This window comes from Carcharhinus amblyrhynchos, chromosome 12, assembly GCF_965287045.1.
Source record: "Carcharhinus amblyrhynchos chromosome 12, sCarAmb.v2.hapA, whole genome shotgun sequence".
In the NCBI taxonomy this organism is placed as follows: Eukaryota; Metazoa; Chordata; class Chondrichthyes; order Carcharhiniformes; family Carcharhinidae; genus Carcharhinus; species Carcharhinus amblyrhynchos.
Window position 1 is genome coordinate 2,296,389 of NC_137335.1, and position 22,767 is coordinate 2,319,155.

The 22,767-nt window shown below is 46.7% G+C and overlaps 1 protein-coding gene across 1 annotated transcript in view; it reads right to left on the minus strand.

Annotated features, from left to right (window-relative positions):
• Positions 1-523: 523 nt before the first annotated feature.
• The window catches only part of LOC145350737 (sprouty-related, EVH1 domain-containing protein 2-like), a 97,884-nt gene continuing 75,640 nt past the window's right edge, over positions 524-22,767 (minus strand). Inside the window, exons 5-6 of the mRNA XM_080199982.1 lie at positions 6,557-6,706; positions 524-3,381 (exon numbers count right to left, since the gene is read on the minus strand). Of these exons, the coding sequence (XP_080056108.1) occupies positions 2,722-3,381; positions 6,557-6,706 (810 nt within the window). The 3' untranslated portion in view covers positions 524-2,721. The remainder of the gene's footprint in view (positions 3,382-6,556; positions 6,707-22,767) is intronic.

Below are 22,767 nucleotides of genomic sequence, written 5' to 3' on the forward strand. Positions count from 1 at the left end.
GCTCAGCCCCCTGTTCATCTTAAGAGTTCTCACCCCAGTTTACAAATTTACAGTCTATGTGTGGCAAGAGTTGCCTATAAAAAATAATGTTAAAGTGGAGAATGACGGGTGCCTCAGCGGAAACAGACTCCGAGGCCCCGTCGACCCACATTTCACCACTGAGCTGCTGGATTACTGCAGGTCTCTGTCAGGATTAGTGTCGATATAAGCCTGTACTGTGTGCTTTGTGTTACAATGTAGTCAAGACCTCACAGTGATCTTAATGGAAGTAAAACCACAAACTGAAAATCCCCCCTGCACATTCAATGCTGGGTTAATGTTCCACCCACACTCGGAAACATATCCAGCTGTGAACTTGGGCCACTGTTAAAATGCGTTTCACATCGTGGTGTTGGTGGATTAATGTGCAGTTAATTTAATACATTTCACTTGCACCATACACACACACACACAGAGAAATCCAACATCAGTTCTGCCAAAAAAACATCGAAAATTAAACAGTAGAACTTGTAGATTTTTTAAAAAAAAATAAGTCGGTGTTGCATACGTATTGGAAGCTTCAATGATTAAAAACGCAGACAGCTCGAGTGGTGGAAAGCAATGAGCAATGCTCTTGTGGCATGGTGGCACAGTGGTTAGCACCGCTGCCTCTCAGCGCCAGGGACCTGGGTTCAATCCCAGCCTCGGGTCACTGTCTATGTGGAGTTTGCACATTCACCCCGTGTCTGCACGGGTTTCCTCCGGTCACCTCCCGCAGTCCAAAAGGTGTGCAGGTTAGGTGGATTGGCCATGATAAACTGACCCTTAGTGTCCAAAGATATACAGGTTAAGTGGATTGGCCATGGTAAACGTGCAGAGTTGCGGGGATAGGGAGAGGCTGGGTAAGATGCTCTTTCCGAGAGTTTGTACAGAGTGGATGGGCTGAATGGCCTCTTTCTGCACTGTAGGGATTGTGTGTGTTCTATTAGCTAGGCAGAGCAGGAAACCCAATGGGCAGCGCACATGTTATTGGTAAGGAATATGTGACTGATGTGATTGTGTAAGGAAGTGGGGGGGGGATGAAGGACATGCACTCGCAGGAGATGTTAAGGAAGAGTTTGTCAGTTCCCACCGACCATTTCCCTAGCTGCCTTGAAACAGAAGATCAGATTGTACAATGCTGAGGTGTTAAAACTGCCGCTTCCCAAATAAATTAAAAGAAGAATGGCTATTCTCTGTGCTGTTAGAAAAATATTCTTTCAAAGCCTAAGCTTTCTAACTGAGGGTTTTGTTCTCTTCTCTTAATGACCTGAGCTAATAAGATTTCGAAGGAAAATCCTCCTCCCCACCCCACAAAATTTATAGCCAGTGTGACCCATCAGAAGCTACACATCAGTAAGGCCTCAATGATCCTTATTCTTTAGGACACTTTGTGCTTTTTTTCTTTAAAAAAAAACAGAAATAAAACTAACTTGGGTCTGCCAAACGCGACTCGGCACATTCGCTTTGCGCAGAAAAAAGCCGAAAGCCGGGATTCTGGCCTCATGCAAAGCTGACACGGAGCGTGTGGCCAGGGCTTGGACCCTCTACCCCTCCCCTCGCAGGTCCACTCACTGGCTTCCGTTACGGCAAAGGCAAAAAAAAAGTGTGTGTGAAAAGCGCTCCCCGCGCAGTCAAGGCTGGAAAACCGGTCAGCACACCAGGATTGTGAAAGTAGGCAGCGCGAACGTCGAGAGCTGTCGGAACGGGAGAGCCCCATTCTTCACTCACCCTGTTTAATGTAGTGAATTAACACTGCGCCCTCTCTCACTGCACTGGCTGGACCACTGCGTAAGGAGGGAACAGATGGTTAGCAGTTGGGTTAGATAGTGTAATCTGTAATGTTAGTGTATTGACAAGTTTAAGAAAAAAAAATGAGAACTCGTTTCGAGGATCCCAAATAAATAGAAAAGCGTTTCTGTTTCTTTAGCTTTTTAAAAAACCCCCAATGATTTCGCACCGAAATCAATTTTAACGTACACTGTTGTAGTCAACCCCTCTCAAACAAAACAGGGTAATCGGGACACCTTTCCCCACTCGCTAACTGCTGAAGATTAAAGGGTCAGTCAGGACCAAGTTCCTTACTCAAACAGAGCGATGCCCATCGTCACAGATTGAAACAAGGGTCAGCGTATCTGCTCAGAAGATATTAGTTGCAATTAACCAACAGCATCACTGGCAATGCTGTGCTGTGGCATATACACTTTTAACAAAATAAAGGTAATATAGGATACTGGACTACAGGTTAAGTATCTCAGGTGATTAAGCAGGAACCATTCAAGCCCTCTCCTTACTTAGTGCTACATCCTGTCAGCCAGCTAGGGCAACGCAACCTCACAGTTAGAGAGTGACCTCCCACACCCTCAGACATGGCTTTCCAAACCACCACACAATATAACTCCATCTCAAACTTCTTACATTTTAAAAACATGATAAAACATGAGACACTGTTTTTAATATATATATATAATGATATATATATTCATAGAAAAGTCTAGTTGTTACAGTTAGTTGCATGTAATGTTTGTAGAATGGATACAGCCTCAGTGCTTTGGATTGTACAGGATTCCCAGCTTGCTAGATGAGTGATATTCCAGAGTGTGTTTGGTGATAGTAACTACTGCATCATACTGTGGGCAGAATGCGTCAGCCCCAAGTGTGCTTCAATCACTGATGTTCTAAAAAGGAAAGATGTGGTACAAGTCACCCCACTGCTTTATGTTTGCCCCCACAGCACCTGCACACCACCCCGCAGTTGTAGCACGCTCGGAGGGGCAGATAACAGCACATACAGGGTGCAATAAACGATAAGGCTATCAGAGCTAGCCAACGGAGGCAGAACTTCTCATCGCTGGTATTGCACGAACAAGGGTCTGAGTAATCCCCTTCAGGGTCGGACATGCAGTGGTAGATCATGCTGTCTGCGCACCACATACAGCTGACTCGCCGGATACAGGTTCGGATGGGATCCGGAGCGTCCTGACACTGTCCCCGACCGTTCTCCTCGTGGTTAAACATGTCCCTGCAGTACACGCACCGCGACCGCTCGCCGTCATCTATCCTGCGCCGGAGTTTCGATTTCACCGGCAAAGGCTGGGTCTTCACCACCCCGCCTTTCAAATCCTTACACAGCCCCACGTCCGAGTTCTCCACGTAAGGGTAATTGTAGTCATGCTTTGAGGCATCACTTTTGTCAAAGTGTACATAGGAATCCAATTCGCCGTGCTGGTTATACTTCGGACGCACTGCAGCATATCTGTAATCTTCGTATCTCTCTCTCAACCACGCTTTCTCCCGAGGATTAATACGAACAACCTCCTCTTCATCATCCCGAAAACTAACGTGACGTGGCTTCTGTACAGACTGAAATAAAACAGACGTCAATAACTTCATTCAAAGTGGATTCATTTCTCATGAAAAGCTTTAAAATTCAGTCTACAGCAACACACATTTCTAATATCAATATTTTAATAAAGTTATAACAAACAATCACTTTCTGCTAACTTGTTCTAATTACTTTGAAACTGCCCAAATTCAAAAACTGATCACAATGTGACATTACGGGTGAACATTGTCAGATTCTAAGTTTCATTCCACCCTAGAACCCTACACAACTCGGGAACAAAACTTATCTTTCTCCAAGCTGATAGGGAGGGAACAGGTAAGGAAGGGGGTCTGAGGGGAAGGGGAGGGCCCCCCGCCCCAAGGATAGGGCTGAGCGAAGGGGGGAGGAGGGGGAGGAGGGGGAGGAGGAGGAGGAGGAGGAGGTGGTCGAGGTCCCCCTCCCTGAGGGGATAAGGCGGGGGAGCGACAACAAGGCCCCTTCCCTGAGGGAGTGAGGGGGAAGGACCCCACCTCCCTCGAGGGGAGGGGAGGGGGAAGACCACCTCCCCACTGTCCCCAAGGATAGGAGGGTTGAGGATATGAGAGAGGATGCAAGGGGCTAGGATGTGGCAAGGGGGAGGTGAATAAGGTGTGGAGGGGGAATGGACATGTCCGGGAGGGGGGTGGTTTGGTGAATGTGACAGGGGTAAAGCATGGGAACGTTTCTGAAATGCCCCAGTTTGTAGTGATGCGGATCAGAGCCGCATTCATTAACAGTGAATGTACAAGGGTTCACTTTCACCTCGCTTAGCAATCAATTCAAATACATCATCACTGATACATTTTTAATGGAAATTTAATTGGATAAAAGTTTCTCAAGGAAAAATTGTACAACTGATGAATTAAACCATCTCACATCACCCACTCAAATCATATCCTGTTCGAGTTTCTTCTTGAAGTGGAGTGGAGTGGGTTACATTAAAACAAAGTTAAATTTAGTATAGTATATATTAATACGTATCATTTCAAAAAAATCTGCTTCTAAATTCAAGTTTAGTTCACTTCTGAAATTAAAATGAGTTTGTCTTAAATTTCAGTTCAAGGCATACCTTGATAGGTCAATGATACAGAGATATGTAACCAGTATTCCGATCAGTAATGCCTGCTCACCATTTCAGGATTCTGCTCTTGGGAATACCACACTCTACGTAGTAGTGTACCGCACAGTTCAAAATGCAAAACTAGGGAAGAAAATCCCAAACACGGGATCAATCCCTAGAGTCACTAAGCATCTCCGATATAACCATTGCCACATAATAGGGTGGCACTGTGGCCCAGTGGGTCAGCACTGCTGCCTCACAGCGCCAGGGACCCGGGTTCAATTCCCAGCTTGGGCGAATGTCTGTGTGGAGTCTGCACATTCTCCCCGAGTCTGCAAGGTGGAGATGGAGTCTTGCCTGCACTCAATGGCGGCCCTGCTGGATTTGGCAGGGATGCGTTTCCCGATCCTTCTCAGGATGACGGGCACCAAGCATTTGCCAGCCTGAAAATTCAGGCCTAGGTAAACGTACACACCCTTCCTGAAACCTCTGCTGCAGTTTGTACAAAATAGAACAAGCTAACAGTAAGCACTTCACGTAGATGGGACTAAATTTAGAGTTTGCAGAAAATGTGTGTTTAGATATTCTCATTTCAACACTTTGGGTGGAGGGACAGTTCAGTATTTAATTCAGTGTTTTACGATGTGGAGATGCTGGTGTTAGACTGGGGTAAACACAGTAAGTAGTCTCACCACACCAGGTTAAAGTCCAACAGGTTTATTTGGTAGCACGAGCTTTTGGAGCAGTGCTCCTGTCTGTACCCTGGTGAATGACTCACCTGATGAAGGGCCAGCACTCCGACAGTTTGTGGTTCCAAATAAACCTGTTGTGAGACTTCTTACTGTGTTTTACATTCAGGGAAAATAATTCAAACTACGTCTCTCTCGAACTGAAATTCCACCTCTCATTATAATGACCTTGGAGTGAGAAAACTCCCAGAATCACGCAGCCATTCAGCCCACTGCGTCTGTGATGGCTCTTTCATTAGTCCCAACACTGATTCCACTTCAGAACCACTGTACTGCTTTTTGGGATGTCTAGAGGCCGTGTGAGGCGCTATATAAATGCAAATCCTCCTTCCTGTCATCACACTCCAAATCCTTCCCTTTCCAGTTATTTCTCCAATGTCCTTTTGAGAGTTCCGACTGTACCTCTTCAGGCAGCACCTTCCAGATCAGAACAACCCAGCGTCTAAAAATAAATTCTCACTTTCCCATTATCACCAACAAACGGACTTTGTGAAAACGAGTGGCTTCTATTTTATAATTTTGGAGACGGTGTGTTTCGGGCTGACTACACGTTTGTGTGCATGGGATCAGAGAACTGATGGCATCGTTGACACACAAACATCGAGTCCAAGGGCTGAAGGACGTCTGTTTACCAGCTCAGCGTTCTGGACCGCGGACTGCTTATCTGGGGGAAAATATCTCCTGAATTATGAAGAAACACTTTTAGTTTATAACTCACTGAGGAAGAATAAAGGCAAAACAAAATCAAAAGTTTATTTATTTATGAGTATCACAAGCAGGTTTACATTAACACTGCAATGAAGTTATTGTGAAAATCCCCAAGTTGCCGAACTCCAGCCCTGGTTCAGGTACACCGAGGGAGAATTTAGCACGGCCAATCCACCCAACCAGTGGACTGTGGGAGGAAACCAGAGCACCCGGAGGAAACCCACGCAGACATGGGGAGAACATGCAGATTCTGCACAGACAGTGACCCGAGCCGGGAATTGAACCTGGGACCCTGGTGCTGTGAGTGCTAACCATTCTGCCACCCCTGAGGATAGGAAGGACATGGTAAGCAGGCATACAGCAGGAGTGGGGGGGGGGGGGGTTTGCCTTATTTTAATTAAGATTATTTTCTGGTACACTATTCACATTCTGTGTCTGGCTCACAGTCTTTTCAAGGTACCTCAGACAATGGGCCCCAAATTGGACCCAGGACACGCCGTTACTCCTCCAAACCGCTGGAAGATTTAGGATTTTTTTTTGCGGTGTATTATGTTGGGATTTTCCTCTCTCAATGGGAACGGGTATCAGAGAAATCTCCACAGCCTCAGCCAACACCCGGCAGCTATTGGCTCGATAACAGCAACATGCAGCCCTCACCTGGTCTAGACGGTAGTGCTCAGGACTGTAGCGATCGTGCACGCGTCCCAGAGCGCAGAGAGGCTGGTGGGGGTCGCTGATCGGAGCGTTGAGCACTCGGACCGCCTGCTCCTTCCTGTTGGACGAGTTTGAAGAGCTATCCGTGGCAGCCTTTGAAGGAAAGGAGGGGAGAGCTCGTCAGCACAGTAAGGACGCAGCCCCGAGAGCCAACCAACTTCCCAACCGCCCCACAACAAACACATCAAAATAAACGCAGCTGTGTTAGAGGGAGGCTGAAGATGCAATAGCTGACAGTTAACAACTGTGCTGGATTGAGAGTCACATTCCCAAAATAACGTGTCATGGCCTAATTGAAACTGGAAGATTATCAGTTGATTTAACTCTGCACTCTGAAACCCAGCCCCCCCCTCCCCGTGCCGTCCTGACCGCCTGAACTTCCATTCCCACTCAGTGACCACCAGGCCTGTCTGGGTTTGGGACAGAGTGTTCCGGAGCTCAAGCGTTCGTTCAGAGTCGCACAGAAAACAGGGACAGAAACACAGCATCTCCCACCCAATATTTACCAGAGTTTACAGACTGATGGAGAACTGTCGTTTCAAAGCGGATTTTACATACAGATTGTCTCCTTCGCTTCCTCAGGAGTGAGTGACGCCTCTTCCTTCCGATGCATAAATTGGGTCAACACCGTACCGTCATTGCCATAAAATACCAGAACGCGGGCGAGTCAAAAACTCCTCGCTGTTTTCCAATGAAAGCATTTGGTAATAAATATTCCCAGAATCTCAGGGCAGGCAGGATCAGGAGCGGGAAAGCGAGTTAGTGATTCCGGGGAACTACCCGCCCAGTGAGTTTACAGCAAATTTCTCCTTTTTTTCCTATTTCTGAATTCCTGCAGGATTTTGCTTTTGTGTGAATTCCATCCTTCCCACAACAGAGCAGTGCCTCACCGTCCCCCACCCACACACACCCCCACACACACACACCCCCACACACACACAGCCCCACACACACACAGCCCCACACACACACAGCCCCACACACACACACAGCCCCACACACACACACACACAGCCCCACACACACACACACAGCCCCACACACACACACACACAGCCCCACACACACACAGCCCCACACACACACACACAGCCCCACACACACACACACAGCCCCACACACACACACCCCCACACACACACAGCCCCACACACACACAGCCCCACACACACACACACCCCCACCCCCTCACACACACACACCCCCCACCCCCTCACACACACACACCCCCCACCCCCTCACACACACACACCCCCACCCCCTCACACACACACACCCCCACCCCCTCACACACACACACCCCCACCCCCTCACACACACACACCCCCACCCCCTCACACACACACACCCCCACCCCCTCACACACACACACCCCCACCCCCTCACACACACACACCCCCACCCCCTCACACACACACACCCCCACCCCCTCACACACACACACCCCCACCCCCTCACACACACACACCCCCACCCCCTCACACACACACACCCCCACCCCCTCACACACACACACCCCCACCCCCTCACACACACACACCCCCACCCCCTCACACACACACACCCCCACCCCCTCACACACACACACCCCCACCCCCTCACACACACACACCCCCACCCCCTCACACACACACACCCCCACCCCCTCACACACACACACACCCACCCCCTCACACACACACACACCCACCCCCTCACACACACACACCCACCCCCTCACACACACACCCCCTCACACACACACACACACACACCCCCTCACACACACACACCCACCCCCCGCACACACACACCCACCCCCACACACACACACACACACCCCCACACACACACACACCCACCCCCTCACACACACACACCCACCCCCTCACACACCCACACACTCCCTCACACACACACACACCCTCACACACACACACACCCCCCCCACACACACACACCCCCCCCACACACACACACCCCCCCCACACACACACACCCCCCCCACACACAGCCACACTCACTCACTCCCATTAATGTTTCAGACACGTTGTCTCTCTGGTTAGGGATTTTCTTTCTCCCTGAGTTTTGATATCGGGGTTACCCAGTGCCATCCCGGTCACTGTGATCTGTTTCAATACAACACCCCCCACCCCACCTCCCAAGAGGGAGTGGGTCAATTGACGACAGGTCTGTAAATCACCTAGAAAGATAAGCGTGTTGTACACACGAGATTTTGCTGTATAAAAACAGAGCAGCTGTTGGCGTGGGTAACAATGAGAGAGAGTGAGTTGCCATAACTGGAAAACCGGCAATGCAAATTTTTTTTTCTCAAAACAGGATGTGAATGCATTCCAGTAATATATAATTACAGCTGCCTGTGTAACCATAGCGACTGGCTTTGAAGTGGAATGCTAAATTTGGGCCTACACATTGTGCAGAGAGAGAGAGTGTGAGGCAGCTCAGGAAGCCACAACACGAGGTGAACACGTCCCTCGGGCACACAGGGGCCAGCGGGGAGTAACGGTGGCAATCTTACACTCAGCTGATTAGGATAGTCACAAATAGCGGAGACCATGTCCTTTCCGGTTTGTGAATCAGGCTTCCAGGGTCATTTTCTATTCCATGTTCTGCTGTGGGTGACCAGAGGAGTCTCTCGCTGAAGAGACTTTGGTTCTCCATTTGGTTTGTGAAGAGTGCAGCTTCGAGGTTGCCGTGGGGGGGAAGTCACAGTCAGGGAGTTGACTCTGTCACTGACCACCTGAAGATGACTGCTTGCTTTGCCAAGGTGGGGCTGTCCGCAAGTTTTTGTGACACTGCGTGTTGGCCAGTGAGGGGCATCATTGCGAGTACTGATCTCCATGGCAATCAGTTATTAAGGAACCATGGGCTAACTCGCCCAAATGGACACATTGGTGTTACACATTTGTCATTTGCTACATACCTTAAGATGTCTAATTCATCACAGAACAATTCATAATGATCCTAGTTCTAAATCCAAACAGGTTTATTTACAGAACTCAAAAACATCTCAGAACTTACAGGATATTGTACATATACATGGTTTGAACCCAGGTCTAGTCTTTCTAGAACACCACGCCAGTACTTAATTCACCAGCTCCTTTGAGATTCTGTTCACTGTGATGCAGTATTCCTTTAAGGAACAGCATTTCAATTTGCTGATTTAGTTTTGTCTGTTTAACCGTAGCGCTGCCTGGGTTAGATCCCAGGTACGGCCTGAGCGCAGAATTGTTCCCAAATTGAAAACCAGCCAGGAGATCGATACATCTGCAATCCATCACAGGATAGTTTAGTTTAGTCAAATTGTTTTTAGTTTGGAGTCAGTACCTGACGGTGAACCGAGGGGGTGGTTTGATGCACTAAGGGCGGCAGTGTGGAAAATGAGAAACTCATGGTTCACGTATCCAAGCAGAGGCTGCGATAGTGATTATGTCACTGGATTTACCAATCAGAGGCTTAGGCTTCTGCCTTGTGGACAGGGTTTCAAATTCTGGCAGGACGGAATTTAAATTCACTCAATAAACCTGGAATTATTTTATCGAAACCCAACTGGTTCACTGGTGTCCCTTTAGGGAAGGAAATCTGCCGTCCTTACCAGGTCTGGCCTATCACTGACTCCAGACCCACAGCAATGACTTTCACTCTTAACTGCCCTCTGAAATGGCCTAGCAAGCCACTCAGCCCGGGGGCAATTAGGGATAGGCAAGAAATACAGGCCCAGCCAGCGACGCCCACATCCCATCAAGGAATACACAAGGGATTGCAGACACGAAGGGCGGCACAGTGGTTAGCACTGCTGCCTCCCAGCGCCAGGGACCCAGGTTCGATTCTCGGCTTGGGTCACTGCCTGTGTAGAGTTTGCACATTCTCCCTGTGTCTATGTGGGCGCCCCAGTTTCCTCCCACAGTTCAAAAGCTGTGCGGTTATGGTGCATTGGCCGTGCTAAATTCTCCCTCAGTGTACCCAAATAGGCACTGGAACATGACAACTACAAAGAGAACAAAGAACAGCACAGGAACAGGCCCTTTGGCCCACCAAGTCTAATCTAATATTTTCTTGCCTCTATGTGGTCCATATCTCTCTATTCTCTGCCTATTTGTGTATCTATCTAAATGCCTCTTGAATGTTGTTATAAAATCTGCTCCCACCACCTCCTACAGCAGCGTTTTCCAGATGTTCACCACCATGTGTGAAATTCTTGCCCCTTACATCTCTTTTAAACTTTCCCTCTCACTTTCAACCTATGCCCCCGAATAATTGACCCTTCAACTCTGGGAAAAAGACTGACTATCTGCTCTATCCAAGCCTGTCATAATCTTGTAAATCTCTATCAAGACCCCCTCATCCTCAGAGGAACAAGGTTAGGTACTCTCCGATCCTCTGGTCCCTCGCCCATAGTTAAGAGGATACAAAGATTTTGGCCAAGCTTCAGCAATTCCTTCCTCTCTCAGTATTCTGGGATAGATTCTATCTGGCCCTGGTGACTTGTCCACCTGAATGTTTTTCAAAACCTCCAATGTCCCTTCCCTTTTTATCCAAATGTCCTAGAATGTCAACATCCTCCTTTCTACACTCACCATCCACACATCCTTCTCCTTTGTGAATACTGATGCAAAGTTCTCGTTAAGGACTTCACCCACCTCATCTGGCTAAGGGATTTTCACAGTAACTTCACTGCAGCGTTAATGTAAGCCTACTTCTGACACTAAAACTTAAAATCTTAAATGGCCTTCTTTTGCACTATGACTATTCTGTGATACAGTGAAGGAAATAACTTGCGCTTTGCATGATTTAATGGTAATCTTTGAGCCGTACATTCCAGCACGGCCCCTAACATCGGGTAGCAGGAATCAGTAACAAATTGCTTATTCCTTCTCCCTTACTCCCTCTGCCCCATAACTCAGTCACTGCTTTATTCATTCCCCTCCCTCTGAAACCCCGTCAGCCCAAATATTCTCTTCCCTGCACTCCAAAACCTCAAACCATCTCTTTCACCTGACACTGACCCCCCCCCCCTCTAATTCTCCCTGTCTCTTACTGAATCCTCACATTTACCCGTTGATTACAGAGCACTGACCCACTCCTCAGAAGGTGCGCTCTGAAAACACAAAGCATGGATAATATACGGAACTAACCTGCAGCAAATGCCCTAGATTATTTCCATTTCCAAGTGGGTACAATGACTAACAGAAGAACTCAAACAAGCGCAGTATAAAGCGCTACCCGCTAGTGATTGTTAGTCAACAGCTTCGAGAGCAGCCTTCTCCACTCAGAAATCTTTCTGCATTCAATAAACGATGCACAATTTATTTGTGAGACCACAGTGATGTGAATGACCGAACGGCGATTCACATCTCAGACAGTGACCCGCACCACTCCACATTGTAATCAGTATCTTCTGCAATTAAAACACAAAACTTACTACCAGAAATCCAAATTGTTACTGATTGTCATGGGACACGGGCATCGCTGGCTGGCCAGCGCTTATTGCCCATTGCTGGGCCATTTCAGAGGGCAGTTGAGAGTCAACCACATTGCTGTGGCTCTGTAGGCCAGACTGGGTAAGGATGGCAGATTTCCTTCGCTAAAAGGACATCAGTGAAATGGATGAGTTTTTTTTCACCAATCGACAATGGTTTCATGGTCATCAGTAGAGTCTTAATTCCAGATTTTTTGTACTGAATTCAAATTCCATCTGCCACTTCTTTTTTCTCTGGAGTGTAGGAGGCTGAGGGGTGATCTTATAGAGTCTATAAAATAATGAGGGGCACAGATCAGTTATATCGTCAATATCTTTTCCCAAAGATAGGGGAGTCTAAAACTAGAGGGCATTGGTTTAAGGTGAGAGGGGAGAGATATGAAAGTTCAGAGGGGCAATTTTTTTTCCACACAGAGGGTGGTGAGTGTCTGGAACGAGCTTTCGGAGGCAGCAGTAGAGGCGGGTACAATTTTGTCTTATAAAAAGCATTGAGACAGTTACATGGGTAAAATGGGTATCGAGGGATATGGGCCAAATGCGGGCAATTGGCACTAGCTTCGGGTTTTAAAAAAGGATGGCATGGACAAGTTGAGCCAAAGGGCTGTTTCCATGCTGTAAACCTCTATGGCTCTGTGCCACGGCGGGATTTGAACCCGGATCCCCAGAACATTAGCCGAGTTTCTGGATTAAAAGCCTGGTGATAATACCACTAGGCCATCCCCGTAGTAGCTCAATAGGGTATTTCCAAACTCCCAAAACTTTGCAATCTATCATTTCTGAAATGATTAGGCCCCACAAGATGCCAACATTGGATCTGGACTGGGTACAAGATGCAGTCTGGTCGGAGGATTCCACTAAGCTATAGTCAGTGGGAAATAAACCCAATCAGAAAAAACTTTGAATCTGTAAGGCATAAAGGTAACAAGTCATGAGAACGATATACATGTTGATTTGTGTTTCAGGAATCTCGTACCATGAATCACAGAACATAATCCAAAAAGCTCTTCACACACGGGACGAAGTTTAATCTACACAACTTACTTACAGTTTACCACAAGAACCAGCTTCAACTTACAAAATATTCCCCAAGTTTTTACTCTTCTTTTTTGCAAAGGTTATACACAAAAAAAACTAAACAGGAAATGTTACTCGAGCTTGGAGGCTGCAATTCTGAAAGAATGCCAGATTGAAAAGTGAGATTTTGTAATCTGAAAAAGTAACAGTTTGTCCCAGAGGAAATTTCCAGGTTGGGAAACGTGGGTGACTACATTCCAGAGCAGGTTGTCTGTTAACGTCTCGTGGTTTGGAACCGTTTGAGAGGAAACTAGATAAAATTTAGCTTTTTCCTTAGAACAAAAATGGTTCAGAGGCAGCCAGTTAGAGGCACTCTCAATTCTGAGGGGTGCTGATGGGATATCGAGTCCCTACAATGCAGAAGAGGCCATTCAGCCCATCAAGGCCACATTGACTCTCGGAGGGTATCTTACCCAGGCCCTCTCCCCTGGCCCATCCGTTGGAAAATATTTTATCGACTGGTAACTCAAAGACACGTATTTAACAAAACAAAATCCCAAAAAGGAGCAAAACCACGGCACGGTGGTTAGCATTGTTGCCTCACAGTGCCAGGGACCTGGGTTCGATTCCAGCCTCGGGTCACTGTCTGTGTGGAGTTTGCACATTCTCCCTGTGTCTGCGTGGGTTTCCTCCAGGTACTCCAGTTTCCTCCCACAGTCTGAAGGTGTGTGGATTAAGTGGATTGGCCATGCTAAATTGACCCTACTGTTGGTGGATTGGCAGGGTAAATATGTGGGGTTACGGGAATAGGGCCTGGGTGGGATTGTGGTCAGTGCAGACTCGATGGGCTGAATGGCCTCCTTCTGCACTGTAGGGATTCTATGAACTGTAGGAAGGTTTTCCCTGCAGATGTCACTGGGATATGTTGCTCGGGGATGAAGACAGATTCCACTGTAACTTTTGAAACAGAAATAACAAAATGTTCATAAAAAGAGCAAGTTTAAACTGGCCGGGAAGTTTGCAGATAATATCCAGAAGTAGATAATTCTTCCCCAGGCAGAAGATGATGATTCTGATGGTTAAGTGTGTGCTATAACTTTCTGATTCTAAGTTTAAAGTTTATTTATCACTGTCACAAGCAGGCTCACATTCACACTGCAATGAAGTTACTGTGAAAATCCCCTAGTCGCCACACTCTGGCACCTGTTCGGGTACGCTGAGGGAGAATTTAGCACGGCCAACGCCCCTAACTAGTACGTCCTTCGGACTGTGGGAGGAAACTGGAGCATCCGGGGGAAACCCACACAGATACGGGGAGAACGTGCAGACTCCACACAGGCAGGGACCCGAGACCGGGATCGAACTTGGGTTCCTGGCGCTGCGAGGCAGCAGTGCTAACCCACCGTGCCACCGTAGAGGGTAAGCACGAGAGGACGAACTCTGAGGATCCACGTTATAAACGGAACGGGCAGGCCTGATAGTACCAGAAAAAGACCGAAATGAGGCATCAGAGCTATAAATGGGATATTGACTACAGCCCATGGCTCTCGGTGTAGTTACATTTATAGACCAGCTTCTTACACGAGGGAGTTTATAAAGAGATCATTCATTTTAAAATGGCAGCAGGGTTTTGGTGGCGAGTGTGGCAGGGTTGTTTGAGAATAATTTTTCTGTCACTCCATCTGCTTTCAATTGGATCATCTTCACAGCATCTGAAAAGCATTTCCTGGAGATACACATCCTCGTGTGAACTCTGAACGGAATGAGTTAACGTTCCTTGTCCCTAGGATCTAGTCAGTTCAGAGAAGGCCATTTTTTCAGCCGGATACCAGGTTCCGCTGTGAAGGTCGGCACAAGAAATCCTTGTAAAATATTTGGGAGAAATAAATTTGTATTGGTCACTCAGGGGCATTTGAATGCAAGTTTGTATTTTTTGTTTGTTTAATTTGGCAGACTGTCCCTGATTTGATCGCTCGATTCCTCAAAAGCAATCAACAGTAAAATTCATTCACTGGAACCGCAGGCTTTTATTAATGAACTCTCACACGGGGAATGGAGAACTAACCCTTCAGGTACTCGGTGCGAGACAAACCACATCTGAGCAGCACTGCTGTGCCTGAAATTAGCTCCAATATGGATGGTGACCGTTCTCACGATGGCTAGCACCGCTGCCTCACAGCGCCAGGGTCCTGGGTTCGATTCCGGCCTCGGAAATCTGTCTTTGCACCAAGCCCACCAATGCCTCTACTCTCTCACAAGACTAAGGAAATTTGGCATATCAGCTACGACTCTCTCCGATGTTTACAGATAATAGAAAGCATTCTTTCTGGTTGTATCACAGCTTGGTATGGGCTCCTGCTCTGCCCAAGACTGCAAGAAACTACAAAGGGCCAAGAATGAAGCCCAATCCATCACTCAAATCAGCCTCTCATCCATTGATTTCCCACTGCCTTGGAAATGCAGCCAGCATAATTAAAGACCCCACACGCCCCGGACATCCTCTCTTCCACCTTCTTCCAACGGGGAAAAGATACAAAAGTCTAATGCCACGTACCAACCAACTCAAGAACAGCTTCTTCCCTGCTGCTGTCAGACTTTTGAATGGACCTACCTCGCATTAAGTTGATCTTTCTGTACACCCTAGCTATGGTTGTAACACCACATTCTACACCCCCGTCTTTCCTTCTCTATGAATGGTATGCTTTATCCATATAGCATGCAAAAAACAATACTTTTCATTGTGACAATAATAAATCAAATCAAAATCAAAATCGTGTCTGCGTGGGTCTCCTCCGGGTGCTCCAGTTTCCTTCCAATCCTCCAAAGATGTGCAGGTTATATGGATTAGGAGCCATGCTAAATTGCTGCTTAGTGTCCGCGTGTGTCTATGCGTCCGTTTCCGTGTGCACGTGCGCCTGTCCGTGTGTGGGGGCAGTGAGGGGGCGGGGAGATTAGTGGGGTAGATATGTGCAGTTGTGGGGAAAGGGGCTGGGTAAGATGAGTTGGTGCAGACGTTGATGGGCCAAATGGCCTCCCTCTGCACTGTAGGACTCTGCGTAGGTTAGATGGATTGGCCTTGGTAAATGGGCAGGGCTACAGGGATAGGGCGGAATTGGGGGGGGGGGGGCCTGGGTAAGATGCTCTTTTGGAGAGTTGGTGCAGATTTGATGGGCCGAGTGGTCTTCTGCGTTGTAAGGAGGGATTCTATGATTCCTGCCGCCTGCACCAACCTGGGCAGTGGGACATTCAAGGCAAAGAATCTTCAACTTCTCTGCCCAATATCTGGCAGATAAACTATCGGTGGATCAGAGATTTTTCTGCTGTTGGTAGATTGTTTTTGCAGTCGGGGGGATCTGGGAGGTTCTAAACGGGTGGTGGAAGCAGATTCAATAACTTTCACGAGAGAATTGGGGAAATACCTGACGGTGTAAAAAACACTGAAGTTTATTTGTCACAAGTAAGATTTACATTAACACAGTTACCATGAAATTCTCTGGGCCTGTTCGGGTTCACAGAGAGAATTTAGCATGGCCAATGCACCTAACCAGCACATTTTTCAGAATGTGGGAGGAAATCGGAGCACCCGGAGGAAACCCATGCAGACACGGGGAGAATGTGCAGACTCCGCAGTGACCCAAACCAGGAATTGAACCCAGGTCCTTGGCACCCTGAGGCGACAGTGCTAACCACTGTGCATTACAGAGGGAGAGAGGAGAGTGAAGCGTGACTTATTAGACACCTTTACCAAGGAGCCAGTACAGACACAGTGGGCTGAGTGGCCTGCCCCTGGAGTGTATCAGTTAAAAATAGCACCATTTGCATTCCTTCCCCTTTATGGAGAGAGCTTCCGCTTGCTGAATGGGAAATGGGTGATGCTTCAAACCAATGGAATTCTTTAAAGATTGTTAACATTCAAAAACCAGCATGTACAATGTTAGAAAGACAGCAATAACGTTCCTACGCTGTCCCTGAGCGAGCAGCAACTCAGGAAACGCTGAAAAACAGATAGCTCCAACTGAAAATGACTGCACTCCAGAAACATGCAAAGGCAGAGAAACAAAATCAACAGAAAATACAATTAAATTATATTGATCCTAATTGGTATCCACTGAATGAAGGTTTACACGTACAGCTTTGTACCTCATCGATTGCAAAGATATGCGGATCAGGTGGCTTGGCCATGCTAAATTGTCCCTTAGGTGTCAGGCAGACCAGCTAGGGTAAATACATGGGGTTACGGGGCTAGGGCCTGGGTGGGATTGTGGTCGGTGCAGACTTGATGGGCCAAATGGCCTCCTTCTACACTGTAGGGATTCTATTCACTTCTATTTTCGACATTATTTGCCACTAGTTTTAATGATTGTGACAGTAACGTTTCCAAATCTGTATCATCCATCATGCTGTCACCTGGACACAAAGGCCCAGATATATTAAAATATTTGGAGACTGGATCAGGCTATAGTTAACACTGCCACTCCGTCATCACTGATCTAATTAATACCGGCTTTCTCTTAAAAATATCTCATTAAAGCTTGCCACCCAGGAACTAAATCTGGTTGAAATGCTTTGCGAATCAGTCAAATCTCTGTTCCACTAAATAACATCAAAGGTACAAGTGCTCTGCGTCACTTTTGGAAGATTTCAGATGAAGTGGGTAAAAATCAATCTCAGCGGCTCAAACTTAAGTCGGAAAGTATTAATTATTCGGGAATATTGAGAACGAATGACCCCACCAATCAAATCCACAACAAAACAAACTAAAACAATATTTGCCGTTCAAAAAATGATTATTATTACATTTATGAAGCTATTAAACTGTTATAAATTGTAACAGAGTACACCCACAAGGTTTGTCCAGATGTGGGTTCATTAAAGCTCAGCACAGCTTAAGCCAAACCTTCCTACTTTTGTATTTAATTCCCCTCACAATAAATGATGTAATTCTATGAGCTTTCCTAATAACTTGTCGTACCTGTGATCCATGCACTGGGACACTCAGATCCCTCTGCGTCTCAGAGCTCTACAAATTCTCACCATTTAAATAATATGCTTCATTTTTTAAATTCTTTCTTCCAAAATGGACAATTTTATATTTGCCACTTGCTACTTTGCATTCACACTCTTTTTTAAAATCTTAGTCTGCGGTACTGGATTCTAAATTGCTCCAATCCTGCGGCACTTTTTCTGTTAGAACTAGGAGCCACTTCTTTTGATCTTATGCAATCTTTAACTTTTATAAATCATGATTGATTTAGCTTTCCCTTATGGGTGTTTGTGTCTTATAGCAATGTGCGCGTGCGCGCGCGCGTGTGCGTGTGTGCGCACATATGTGTAATATTTCTTATTTAGCCATTGCCTGTCTACTGTTACTTCCTTGGTGTATTTTCTAAATCCACTGTAGCCAGCTCATAACAACTTTTCTTCAGATTCAAGACCCCAGTTTCAAAATGAATTATAATTGCTTAATATTAAATTCTATCATATTATGGTCACTATTTCCTAAAGGCTCCTTCACAAGCAAGATTATTACTCCCTTCTCATTAGATAATATTAAATCCAATATAGCCTAATCTCTAGTTGGCTTTTCCCTGCGTTGCTCCAGAAACCTACTTCATGCGTCCCCCAGGAATTTATCCGTTACAGTATTAGTACTGATTAGGCTTGTCCAGTTTATACATAAATTGAAGTCATCCATTAAACCGTTTACCCACGTTACATACACCTCTAATTTCTTGATTTATACGGTGCCCAACTTTACAACCACAGTTTGATGGCCCGTGAACAACTTCTGCCAGTGCTCTCTGCCCCTTGCTGACTCACCGCTCCACCCAAACTGATTCAACAACCTTTGATCTGAGATCCTCTCTTGGCAAATTACATTACAGTTATACAAAACATCGGTTAGGCCACATTTGGAATACTCTGTCCAATTTTGGTCACCACACTACCAGAAGGATGTAGATGCTTTGGAGAGAGTACAGAAAAGGTTTGTCAGGATGTTGCTCAGTACAGAAGGTATTAGCTGTGAGGAGAGATTGAATAAACTGGGATTGTTCTCCCTGGAAAGCTGGAGGCTGAGGGGCAACCTGATAGAAGTTTACAGAATTCTGAGGGGTGTGGATAGGGTGAACAGTTGGAAGCTTTATCCCAGGGTAGAAATGACAATTACAAGAGGGGGGTGGGGGGGCACAAGTTCAAGGTAAGGGAGGGGGGGGAAAGGTTCAGTGGAGATGTGCGGGGGCAAGTTTTTTTTTTACACAGAGGGGGTTGAGGCAGACACGTTAGTGACATTTAAGACTTATCTGGATAGTCACATGAACAGACAGGGAATAGAGGAATACAAGTGGTTGGCCTAGATAGGACAATGTGATCGGTGCGGGTTTGGAGGGTGGAAGGGCCTGTTCCTGAGCTGTTCTTAGCACTGCTGCCAGGGACCTGGGTTCGATTCCCCACTTGGGCCACTGTCTGTGTGAAGTTTGCACATTTTCCCCATGTCTGTGTGGGTTTTCTCCGGGTGCTCTGATTTCAACCCACATATCTTTGGACTGTGGGAGAAGTGGATTGGCCATGTTAAAATTGCCCCTTAGTGTCAAGGGGATTAGCTAGGGTAAATGCATGGGGTTGTGGGATAGGGCCTGGGTGGGATTGTAGCTGATGCAGACTCGATGGGCTGAATGGCACCTTTCTGCACTGTAGGACTTTATGAATGTTAAGATGTGAAAACAAGTAGCTAGGAGAATTCTCCCCGTCAAACAGTCTTTACAAAATAAAATAAAGATTTTGATGAGGAGAAGCAGTTTGGCTAAAGTCCGGTTAGAATTTTTAAAATATTCTGACCAGAGTTTGGAAACGAGGTCACATCTGTACCTCGTTAGGAGACATGTCAGAACATTAAACTGCCTTCGAGCAGTTAGTCAGAACTAATATTAAACCGGATTCTCTGATCAACTCTCAGGCTCACAAACTGAGCGTTTCACAATGATTCGAGATAATAAACCTCAAATCCGGGAGCAGAGAGATTTATTCACACTCACGAACACAGCTTGTAGAATTGTAATCTGAACACAAAAAGGAGAAAGATACAGCTACACAAAACCTCTTGGATGCTTTAGGAAGGTGGGTTAATATTTTGAGCTCTGCAGGTACACCGGCATTCCAAGGGTAAAGTAAGGATCAGACAAATTCGAATCATATTTCCTGCAATTTCGAAGATCCGCGGGTGACTGGATTGAAGTTGCCAAGATAATAAGAGGAAGAGAGAGGACGGAGAGAGAGAAAGAGAAATGATTTTTAGTGGCTGGGGAGAATGGGACGGTGGGGAAGAGAGTGTAAAAATCAGAGGCAGACGTTTCAAGAATGAGTTTATGAAACCCCCTCGATATACTCTGGGGGATAAAAGTTTGAGAAACTCTCTTCTGCAGAGCTGACGCTGGATCAATTAATTAAAGGACGGAGATGTTGTAACTCAAAGGGACTGAGGGATGAATCAAAGTCCTGGGTATCGTTAGGTTGTGGATTAACCGGGATGTGTTGAAGCAGGTTCGAGGGGCAGAGCTTGGGGGATGGGGGTGGGGGTTCTAAGATGCATTTATAAAGTCCTTGTACAATTTCATTTAAAAACCTTGGATGTACACATTATAGAAAGTGTGAAATGCTTAAGTATATTTGAGGGTGATAGAGTGATTAGCACTGCTGCCTCACAGCACCAGGGTCCCGGTTTGATTCCTGGTTTGGGTCAGTGTGTGTGTGTGTGTGTGTGTGTGTGTGTGTGTGTGTGTGTGTGGGTTTGCATGTTCTCCCCGTGTCTGCATGGGTTTCCTCCGGGTAATCCAGTTTCCTCCCACAGTCCGAAAGATGTGCAGGTTAGGGTGCATTGGCCGTGCTAAATTCTCTCTCTGTGTATCCGAACAGGCGCTGGAGTGTAGCGACCAGGGGATTTTCACAGTAACTTCATTACGTCAGCCTACTTGTGACATGAATAAACAAACTTTAAAAATAAAACTTCATGGAGTTTGTGCCGCTGTTATTTCGGGAATGCGTAACTTTTCACATTATTTCAGATACTGAAGGTGATTGAAAATAGAACTGGAATCTCTAAACTTGAAAAATTCTACCTTCTGACATCGCTTACAGTCTCCTTCAACCTGCAAAGTTAAAGTTACAAAAAGAGATTTTGTAAACGCCCTGTGTGAAAATGAAGCCTGTCCATCTCTGCAAAATGCACCGTTACCAGGAAGTTAATGAATCTGTTCCGTCTGTACTCCCCAGAACCTGAGCTGAACGGTTTCCTGCCTTACACACACACACACACACACACACACACACACACACACACACACACACACACACACACACACACACACACACACAGAGAGAGTGGAGAGTGGGGTTGAAGCCAGTGTAGATGTCAGCATTATCTCCCCTCTCGCCACTGTGGTATGCTAAGCAGCAGCAGTGCCAAAAATAACTCCAGCCTCTCCCATCTCAGCCCTGGCTGCACACATAACTTCATTCTTCAGCTGGAATGATGCATTCCCCGAGGAGATGCTCCTCATTCTCAGCAATGGCATTGTGTAACTTTATGAATGGTGCGAGGCATCAATTAAAGGGTTTCTGCTGCACGCGGAGATCACATGAAGTGCGGAGGATTTTCAGAGTGGTGTCTGCAGCAACATCCGGATCGTTACACGGTTGGAAAGAATAAAGTTGAAGGAGACATTATCACACATCGCACAGTTTCATATTTTATATTTCACCAAAAATACTTGGCCATCACATGATGGGACTGAACAAGTGTCTACAAATTACAGAGTAATAATCGGTGGGGGGGGGGGGGGGGGGGGTAAACCCTCCATTGGATTGGGAAACCCAACATCCAGGACTTTGCAAAGCTTTGGGAGTTAGGTCCCCTCCCTCTATCCCACTCGCCCCCTCACGCACCGCACCCTCCAGGGGTAACATGGGCTCAGGAGTAAAAACTGCTTCCAGTCTTTGACCAGCCGGTTACCGGGACAGACACATCGGAAGTGATCAGTGGGGGGGGCGGGGGGGGAATTTTCTTTCTGTAGAGAGTCACGGTGACCTGGAACACACTAGAGAGTGGGGAGCAGATTCAAGCAGGGAAAGGGAATGGGATATATATTTGAAAAAGGGAAATTTGCAGGGTTAGGGGGAAGAGAGAGAGAAAAGGATTAATCTGACAGCTATAGAATGAATAAATTAATTAATCAATTATAGAATCTAAAGTGCCGTTCGGCCCATCGAGTCTGCACCAACTACAGTCCCTATCCCCATAATCTCATGCGTTTTACCCCAGCTAGCCCCTAAGAGGCAACTTAGCAATCCACCTAACCCACACATCTTTTGGATTACAGGAGGAGGCCAGAGCACCCGGAGGAAACCCACGCAGACACAGGGAGAACATGCAGAGTTTGCACAGTGACCCGAGGCCGGGAATCGAACCTGGATCTCTGATCTCCTCCAATTCTGGCTTCCCGAGCACCCCCATTCAAATCAGTCTTCCAGTGGTGGTCTTGCCTTCAGCTGTCTGCACCCCGAGCTCTGTCTTTCCACCTTTGGACACTGACCCCCTTGATCATGTTTCTGGCCCTCTGATCTACAATCTCGTGTGACTTGTGTTGGATTTTGTTTGGTAGTTGCT